The sequence below is a fragment of the Montipora foliosa genome, unplaced genomic scaffold, assembly GCF_036669935.1.
Source record: "Montipora foliosa isolate CH-2021 unplaced genomic scaffold, ASM3666993v2 scaffold_425, whole genome shotgun sequence".
NCBI classification, from domain to species: domain Eukaryota; kingdom Metazoa; phylum Cnidaria; class Anthozoa; order Scleractinia; family Acroporidae; genus Montipora; species Montipora foliosa.
The window spans coordinates 825,001-835,000 of NW_027179729.1; the positions used below are offsets into that span (position 1 = coordinate 825,001).

The 10,000-nt window shown below is 39.4% G+C and overlaps 1 protein-coding gene across 1 annotated transcript in view; it reads right to left on the reverse strand.

The window, feature by feature from the left end:
* LOC137988677 (tyrosine kinase receptor Cad96Ca-like) overlaps positions 1 to 10,000 on the reverse strand; it is a 45,472-nt gene that overhangs the window by 14,636 nt on the left and 20,836 nt on the right. Inside the window, exons 7-8 of the mRNA XM_068834655.1 lie at positions 9,530 to 9,570; positions 7,825 to 7,921 (exon numbers count right to left, since the gene is read on the reverse strand). Of these exons, the coding sequence (XP_068690756.1) occupies positions 7,825 to 7,921; positions 9,530 to 9,570 (138 nt within the window). The remainder of the gene's footprint in view (positions 1 to 7,824; positions 7,922 to 9,529; positions 9,571 to 10,000) is intronic.

A 10,000-nucleotide genomic window follows, 5' to 3' on the forward strand; every position in this document is an offset into this window, starting at 1 on the left:
TCCTTGCAGAAAACAGGGCACACAGAGAAGGACTTTTCGATGGAGACACTTCTTAGCACAATAATTATTTCTTTTGCTTAGGAAGTCAGGCCATAGCCCTTTTTGCAGATACGGCGGCCATTTTGATTTCTATTGTTTCAAATAGCTATCATGGGATGCCCAGAGGGCAAATACATATTAATTTGCCCCCTGAGCATCCCATAATGTCTTTCGAAACAATAGAAATCAAAATGGCCACCGTATCTGCAAAAAGGTCTATGTGGGTGCCAGAGACCCGAGACAAAGAACGCTGGCCAAGGTGATATACAATCTAACCCTTCTGCATTAATTAACGATCTATTCTAAGATAAGCCTATCCTTTTTATGCCGGAAAACACATGATCACTGAGCTCGTGAGTAAAAACCAGGGGCTTTATTACGTTATTACGCAATTAGTGCAAAAAGAGCAGCCTTCTTGGATCATCTTGGATCGGCCATGTTGGGTTTTCATTTCTATTACTGTACGCCCCGAAAGCTTCCAAAGTTCAATGGTCTTCATTGAGGTCACTGCGTGGTTGAGCATCTGCACGTGAAATGGAAACTGAGGTCATAGACTGAATTCGTGTTAAAGGCATTCGCACTTTTTTTATTTCCCATTGATGCATTGATGCATTTATTGGTCAACATTTACTTCCCTTCAATTTCAAGAAAACGTTATTATTAGTGACCTGATTAATCGACATAAGTGAAGGTGGCCCAAGCTCTACGATTCGCGCGTGACGTAATTTCAACATCATATCAACATGACCGTTAATTTGCATAATAGCGAAATTACGAGGATTTGTATGGGAAAAAATGTATCGAATTAAATGGCAAAATTACGAGTGATTTTTCAATAAAAAATTTTCTCGCCTAAACTACTTTGTATTTCCTTTTGTGTCTTTAGGGGTTTCAAGGTCGATTTGAAGTCCAAACCATGTGTATTTTTTGGTTTCTAGATCGGTTTGAAGCGATTTCGTGGAGCTGCTTCTCTCTTAATTAGATATAACGGAGAGAGAAGAGACTGGAACAGACACTCCACGAAATCACTTCAAATCGACCTAGAAACCACAAAAGACGCATGTTTTGGACTTCGTTGACAGATGTGTAATAACTGGGTTGCCATATGACAATCCAGTCGAAATCTGAGTCGCATTCTTCCGTTTATTCCTGTGTCGGAAATCAGAAAAGTTGCGCCATAGGGTCTTTCCCGTCACTCCGGACCCCTGCTAAGTATTGTCTTTGTACCTAGAGACTTCTGAGCGTATCTTTGGCAGGTTTTAGGGGGTAGTACACTAGGTAACAGAAATGTGTTGATTTTATTGGGTGGACACAGTAGAATATTTAATTAACCTGCAATGGCATCAAAGTCGAACACGAATGGTTTTAGTGGATCTCTAAGAAAAATATACCCTGATGGAGCTTGAGGATGGAAGGTCAATTCGATAAGCAAGACAGGCAGTGAAAAATAAACATCTGGAATCCTCCATGCGACGAATAATGGACTTGGACAGCAATTGCATCTTTCGATCATTGAAGGAATCGAACACATTGATTGCATCTATGTTATCTCTTTTGTCTGGCTATTTACATTCATGCACTTAACTCTGCACAGTGTTCAGGTAAAAGAAAAATAATTGGACATGTGACTAATTCTTGACAGTCAAGAATTATTTGAAAGAAAGCTTGTATATTTTATGCTTTATTATTAAAGGAAATGACTTCATCCTGGACTCCGGTGAGCAATCTATTTAGTTGCCTATGGTTTTTGAAACGGAGTATGTTGCTTGAAATAGGAAGGGGTTTTTTTGCCTCTAATAGCAAATATGGTGCTTCTTTCAATAAAGGTTTTGGCGGGAAAAGGGTTTGTTTTTTTTAATTTTCTGCCTTTGTGGATAAATCGTGTTCTGTAAATATTAACTAATTTGCATATGTGGGTTAAAATTTGATTTAAAAAAAAGTCCAAAAACGGAGACAAGAAATTTACTCTGTTGTTCGAACAAAGTAAATGTTGTTTCGATTCCGGATGGATAATTTCTTAGGGCGTTTGACGATAACAAAAACAATAACAATAATTTTATTACTCGCAAAAAATAAAATTTACAAATAGCTAGTTTGTTAATCTAGTGGGATCAAGACAGAAAAAGCGATATTAAACACATATTACAAAATGCATTAATGAATAGAAAATACAACAACAATCAGAAAGAAACACTGGTAGTTTTGGCCACAGTTACATATAAATTTATAATACAGTAGTTTGTTCATTAAACTAAACTAAACTTACAACCAGAGGTATATGCATGTATTGTATAAGTTTGAAAATCATCATGTTAACTTAGTGAAGTATTCTAACAAAGGAATGGGAATGAGAATGAGTACGAAAAGTTGAGGAGGACAAACACGTACCATAGGCAACCAATTGTACCCTCTCAGAGCGTCTAGTCTTTAGATATTTTGTGGTTAAGACTGCGCAGTTAGAAATCGAACGATCAGAGAGAAAAGAGTCCTGGATATTTGGAAACTTTACAAAAATACGCAAATTACTAAAAGGAAATTAATGCTGCCCCTCAATTACACTTGCAGCTATTGGAGCGATCGCGGATGCCGTTAAGCAAATGGCAGAAGGTTTAGCTGGGGACCTTTGAGTCAGCGCAATTGTCAGGGCTTAGAAAGATTGTCTGTGTCCTCATGAGATGGAGCACGTAAGAAGTATGCCAGCTCGAAAAAGGTGTCTAATTATAGAATGTCGAAGTATGAGGAAGATAAGGATGAACAGCCATGCCAAAGGGATGGGGGTGGACGGACCAGGTAAAGACCTGCAAAGCTATAGAATTTGCTAATAAAAGAAACCTTAAGGACGAACTCCTGTCTGAAATAAACAGCCACAAGCCTGTAAAAGATAATCCAAATAGTCTAACTCGCATTGCAAGAACGATATCTGAAGATTTGGGGGACAATGGATATCAAGTTTAAGACACCTCGAGGCACCATTTTTCATGTCAAGACTCCTGTCGGAACTTGAACCCTGAGATAAGGCAGACTTCGGTAGAGAGATGCACTGTGAAAAGAAATAAGAAAACGTGACCAATCTGATTAACTGGCTCCACCATGAGGCAACACTTCGATCGAGAGGAAAGAGTACTGATGATGGTAACGGTGGTCGAGAGCCCTACCATGGGTGGACGGATGAACATGCGAACGACACTAGCATTGCAAACGACAAAATAAGAACATCTTCTCGCTTCCTTCCCTGTATATCAAGGGTCAGCTGTCAACCAAAGATGGGAGATAGTGAAACTGAAGAGAAGATGTTGGAAGTACGTAAGAGCGTCACGTCACAGTAATTACTGCAAAAGAGCTGACGGTAATATATAATTTTAGCCAAGCCTAAAAGCGGAGCTCCCAATGCCTATAGGGTTAGTGAATAATAAAAGGTTTCGAATTGTCCGCGTTTTGATCTTTCCGGTTGCTGCTTTAATAATTAAATCATTTTCCTTGCTTTCTGCTATAGAAAAATTCATTGCCTAAGTAGTGAATTCCACAGTACATTTTACGCTAAAAACTGATATCGCATGGATCACGAAGCCATGAGTACGATATTGGTTTTTCGAGTAAAATGTTGGCAATCAATTTTTCTTGAATCTAACCGCATGAGTTTTAAAAGAAAACGAGATGCTTCCGTGAAGCATACACTGGGTTGCCTGTGGTACGTGTTACAGAAAATCAGAAGGCACTGAATTGTGTGGTATTGACCTACAGCATTCCAGTCTCTCAAGAATAACAAATAAAAGAGAAGCGAGAAACATTGGCTTCTGGGCTGACATGTTGATAATTTTCAAGTTCCCTCACAACTTCTTTTCACCACAAGTTTAAGCGTGCTCTCTGAGCATCTCACATCTTTGTAATACCAAAGTTCACTGAAATTAACCCCTGTCCGGCGGGGTTATTTTCTGGATGGGAGACCAAAACAATATACCCATCACAAAACAGAAGCATCGGACCGAAAATACTATTAACGCTAACAAATGCGAACTCAGCAAGGTATAGATTTTGTTAGCTTGCTTTATGCAAAACAAAAACATCATTCTAAAAGCTTATTCTACGCAAAAAGTAGGTTCTAGAGGTAATTTGGAGAGTGGAAATCAAGGTTACGCGGCAGACGGCAAATACAAACTCACGATTTAATTCAGTTAACAAACCAGAAAGACCCTAACCTCATTTTGACACGAAAATGCTTTACTATTGCCATAAAAACTATCCAGTTAAGCTCGCATATCATAAAACATGATGAATTCATAAAGGCCACCTTTTCCAGGGAACAATTTTTTGAAACAAACAACATATTTGCTATTAGAGGCAAAAACCCCTTCTATTTCATTGCGTGCGTGAAGAGAAGAAACTCAATCGTGTCAAATATGCGCAATATTGCAACAAACTAAATTTCAGGATCAAACCGTTTACATGAAGAACCTTTTCCTTGAATAATGAAGAACAAAATACACGACAAGCTTTCTTTCAAATAATTCTTGGCTGTCACATTGCCAGTTATTTTTTTTTACCTAAAGACTGTGCAGAGTTGATCACAGATCCATGTAGGTGTTCGATTCGTTCTGTCTGTTGAACCCATAAGTTACCAGAGAATTTTCCATTTGGTTTCAGTGTTCTACATAACAGCACACTTGGTAAAACTTATTTTAGAAATACAGCTCACTTTGATTTGGGCTCGACGGGCGATAGATTGTTGTCAAAGTCCGCATTACTCGTCGGTTTTGAGATTCTAGGTGTTGGTTTTTCACCGCCTGCCTAGTTTATCCAACTGACTTTCCATTATTGAGCTCCATAAGGGTATATTTTGTTTAAGGATCCACTAAAACGCCATTCGCGTCACATAACTTTCGACGCCATTGCAGGCTAAGTTAATAATTCTCCTGTGTCCACCAGAGAAGTCTATGCATTTCCACTACCCTTTCAATCCTAAGAAAATACGCGCAGAAGGCTCTATGCACAAAGACAACACTTAGCAGGGGAGTGACAGGCAAGACTTTTACCGACACGGAAAAAAAAAAAGAAAAAAACCCAGTAACAAGCACACCCTAAGCTGTCAATAGCCACCAGCAAATAGGAATCACGCTAAAATTAGAGGCCATAAAGAAAAATTTGTAAGTTCAAGGTCAAAAAATAGTTTTACTGCAGTACTTTATTCCAAGTTATTTCTGAAAACGAGATCATTCACATTTCGATGTATTTCATTGAAACAAGCCAGGTTGGCTTGGAACAAGAAGCGGCAAAATACGGCAATGCAACCAAGAAAGGACGATCTTCAAACAAGGTCCGCTCCAACGCTTAGATAACGTTTAGGTGCTATAAACAAACTTCTGAAAGGACAAGCTAGTGAATTTCCCCCTAATTTTACGAAAACTCATTGCGATTACGTGTTTATAACAAAAGGGCAATTTTTTTTTGTCACTGGCGAGGCACACCAAAATCCAGTTGGGGAAACGGATTAAAAAGCACTTGTTCGCTCGCATGATAGCAAAACAAACAAAAGAGTACAGATAATCGTTATTTAATTCCATTTGACAATAAAATTCGATTTTCATGCCTCATTTTTGGAAATAACAAACGGCTTAGTGCCCAAGGAAAGAATTTGTGGAGTAACTTCTTCCACTAAGTATGAGCTATTACTGGTATTCTGTTTTGTCGTTGTCGGTATCTTTCGCTCTCCTTTCGTTTCTGTTCTAGTCAACGGTCCTCCAGGCGTCACGTAACCTTATCAGAGCTTCTAAAGATATGCCAAAAATTGCAATACAGAGAAAAAAGCAGCTCTAAGCAAATTAAAAATAAACACCCAGCTTAAAGTTTATATCGCTCCGATGCTTGACTTGAATAACTGCGTAGCCACCAGTGTTGACCACAGCTATCATGATATGTCAAACTGGATTGAAACCAGCAAAAAATACAGAAATAAAACATTTTCCAAACGTTTTCCACCTGAACACGGAAAGCGTTGACTGTGTAAGAACTATAGTTGACGTAGTACGGCCGTGTAGCCGCTTCGAGCCACAAAAGGCGCGCGAAAAAATGAAGCCTCGCATATGTTTAGGTGAGTTAACCTGGGTTGAACCTGCAATACAATCGAAAACCAGTACCTGGTCAGCGGGCAACTTCAAAAAAACAGCTGACCTTGGTGAGCTCTAAGCTTGAGCCCGCTTTATGGTCACGTGATACTGATCAACGGATACATCGTTTTGACAGGTGTCAATTGATCTCGAAACATGGATGTCCAATATCAAAGGTGTATGCTGTAAACTAGCATGATACTGGTCACATTGGCATACATGGAGCGGTGGACGTACCTACGGACGGTTGATGGCGTCATGGCTATAAAACCAAAAATTCTCGTATCGATGGGTTACCACATTTTCTTAACTGTGGTGCTGCGCGCGCGCACCGTCGGCTTGCGCACAGTTCCGCTACAATGCGCGGTAACTGAAAGAAGAACTATCACCGTTCTCTGCACAACGACAAGAGAAAGGAACCTATGCAGTCCAGTTTGAGTCACGATGCAACGATCTTCAGTAGCCATGGTACTCCACCTGCAGCCGAGAATCGGAGCATCCAAGGAAGGGACGACGCAAAGACACAAGTTATCAAACACTTTCTAGGGATTTGCGCAGGGCTAAAGGTAAACATCAGAGACAGTGGCGGGAAGTTCACCGACTTACTTCCCATGTTAATTAAATTCTGGCTCAAACAAGAGCCTTTTATCCAAATAAGCTGCAAAACAGCTTGGAATATCTGGTCCTCAAAAGCAGCTGACAATGAACTTAGGTGGAGGACGAAAGAAAGCGGAAGTGAAGATAACTGGAAACGTCTACACAGTCAGGAAGTGCTGCAGCAACGCTAAGATTGTATCACGTAAGACTATTGAAGGCTACCCACACCCAATGTCAATAGAAGACAAGTTACATCTCTCCGGTGGTGCTTTGGACCTACTTATTGGTACTCACCTGACCGAGTGTTTTGTACTCTGTTGAAAGATGTTTAGTTTTTAGATATGTTGTGGTGAAGACTGGACACGGACGTTTTTTTTTTATTTTGTTTTGTTTTTCTTTTTGTCAATTTAACTGAATTCACGCTCAGCCAATCAGATTGTAAGTCGCTCTTGGAGTTGCGCGAATAGAAATCGGACGATCAGATAGAAAAGAGCCCTCTTACTGAAAACAGTGTATTCGTCGTAACTGCTGAAAATATAGGAAAATAGCTTGTTTTGAAACGGGATTACGCCTGACAGGATTCTAAGTATATCTACAACATGTTGGAGAAAGATCGTTTATTCCATTATCCGATTTGTGTAGTTTTATAGTGTATTCATATGCATGCCTCTTTTTTCAATTGACTATTAAGTTACTTTGTGCAAAGTGGAATTGAGTGGAATAAACTAGTCCAAAACTACTGGTAGATGCTCTGAACAGTATTTTCCTTGTATATGTTACCTGGAGTTACACCCATACCCACAGTGGGAAACACAAATTAACGGATCTACAAATTTTTTTGGGTGAGAAAATTTTATTGAAAAATCACTCCTAGTTTTTCTCCATACAAACCGTTGTAATTTCCCTATTATGTAAAGTAATGGCCATGTTGATATGATATTAAGATTACGTCTCATGCGAATAGTAGAGCTTGGGTCACCCGTGATGCCCCCCCTCTTTACCAGTTTTCCCTTTATTTTCTTCGTTTCAATAAAAAAGTACGTTTCCCTACCTTAAGTGCAAGGAAATGATACGAAAGGACACTTACATAGTATTGGCGATGTGTGGAGGTTTCGGCATGCGATAACCTTTCTGCAATTCTGCTATGGTCTTGGCCTCCGACCACCCCGGATATGGAATACCTCCTGATAATTGTCAACATTTCATTAATGTCTTATCCTACTAAGCGCTTGCTACAAGAGTAATCAAATGTAGTTTCACAAGCATGTTGACTGGATTAGGGTGCGAAAGTGTAGTCAATTAAAATTCAAACTACCACAGATGATGATTAAAGAAGATACGGTGGAGAATAAAAACAAAGAAAGGTGCCATGGTAGAAGAAAATCAAACAATCGGAATGAACCTATTGAGACAGTCCATGGACAATTGATGACCCTAGACCTCTGGGTGAAGTCCAGTCTCAAGAAATTGCTCCAACTGGGAGAAGGGTAGAAATAATAATAATAATAATGACAATGATGATGATAATAACGACAACAGCTAGGACGTAATTTGATGCAACTGCAGTGTTCTCCCCAGGTATTTCAGGCCAGGCGGGCCGCCTGGCTTGATTCGTTGAAAAATCGTTGCCGCCTGGCTTAAAACAAGTGACCTTAAGTAGTTTAACATCTAAAACTGGGATCCTGTCCATAATTAAAGAAAGAAAAACACTCAATAAAGATACTGAAGCATTGTCTAGTGTTTTCGCATTGTGTTTTCTCGCAATTGATAAGGTTTCAGCTCATTTACCCTTCCATGAAAGGTGATGAAACTTGTCATCCGCTCGTTTCGTTGAACGGCAGCCGTCTTTCAGTTTGCCGTAAATTCAAGGGCACTTTACGGATATTACATGGAATACTAAACTCAATTCCTACGTGCGTGGAAGGTTGTCAAAAAATGGCGGCTTCGACAAACTCAGGATCCTCTGAACAGAAACGAAAAGCTAGTCAAAGTAAATTAAGTTCTTTTTTCACCCTGGAAAAGAGATATAAGAGTGTAAGTAATTTGGATGAAGAAGTCCAGCCACGGGGAACAACACAAGGTCCGTCAACATCCACAGATTCCAAACACCGAAAATCAGGGTTTGATCCAACGTGGCTGAAGGACTTCCCTTGGCTTCTTAAGACTAACGAAGATGATAATACTAAATAGTGGTAGTGGTATGTTGTGCAAGTTGTGCAGAAAACACAATCAAAGGGCCCAAAGAGTAAGGCAAGGATGTGCTGTTTGGGTGGATGTTCCATGTTTTTAGTTTTATGTTTTCCTAGACAGCATGACAATTCGCTTTTGCTATTTTTGTAAGTCTTAATTTTGTATGGTAGATTAAGCTTCCGACAGAATGCCCCCTGGCCTTCCCAAAATCCTGGGGAGAACACTGAACTGAATTCAATAAGAGTCACGAGGTGTCCCCTCGCTCTTTTCTCCGACTTCAACATCACTTGTATCTTGGAAATTTAACGTCACAAAGTGTCCCTCCAAATGCTGCTCCTCGAGTATGGATAAATTGCTGCATTTACCCTGACCTAAAATGTAACGTTAGCCTTTACCTTAACCGTATTGTTAGAAATAGATATGAAATGCTTAGACTTAAAGGGCCACTTCGTGTTGGATGTTAAAATGAGGCTTGCGTCTAATTTTACTTGAATTTCTGGACATATGCGAGGATGATGATGATGATGATGATAATTTGGACTTAAACTCACCATCATAACACTTGTGATTAAATGTTTATTCTCAGTACACAAAACACCTACCGATAGTAAAGATCTCATAAAGGACGACTCCGTAGGACCACCTGTAAAGCAGAAATGCAGTTACATCAAAAACATTCTAAATGATAGATATGCAATATGAGATGGCTATCTGTATTAGTATTTCCAACGGCGAGCCTTATGGTTTTTGACTTGTTAAATAAATGTGTGATAAGGAAGGTGACCTCTAGAATTCAAAATGGTAATCCTGTCGGTTAGATACAAAATACTTATTATGGTAACATTTAATCTTCACCAAAATTTACAGCGGTATCAATGTGACTAAAATAATACTGCGTTTAGTTTGACTTTCTCCCTATTCAATTGCTTATTTTTTACAAGAATCTTTGTTAATACTATCTGCTTTCGTAAGGATCTACTGCATCAATGAGATAGACCTGTCATCTGTGGTCCAACGGGTAGTGGTAGTGGAAACTTTGAATCTGATTGAAACCAAATTCGCTCTTTGCAGCT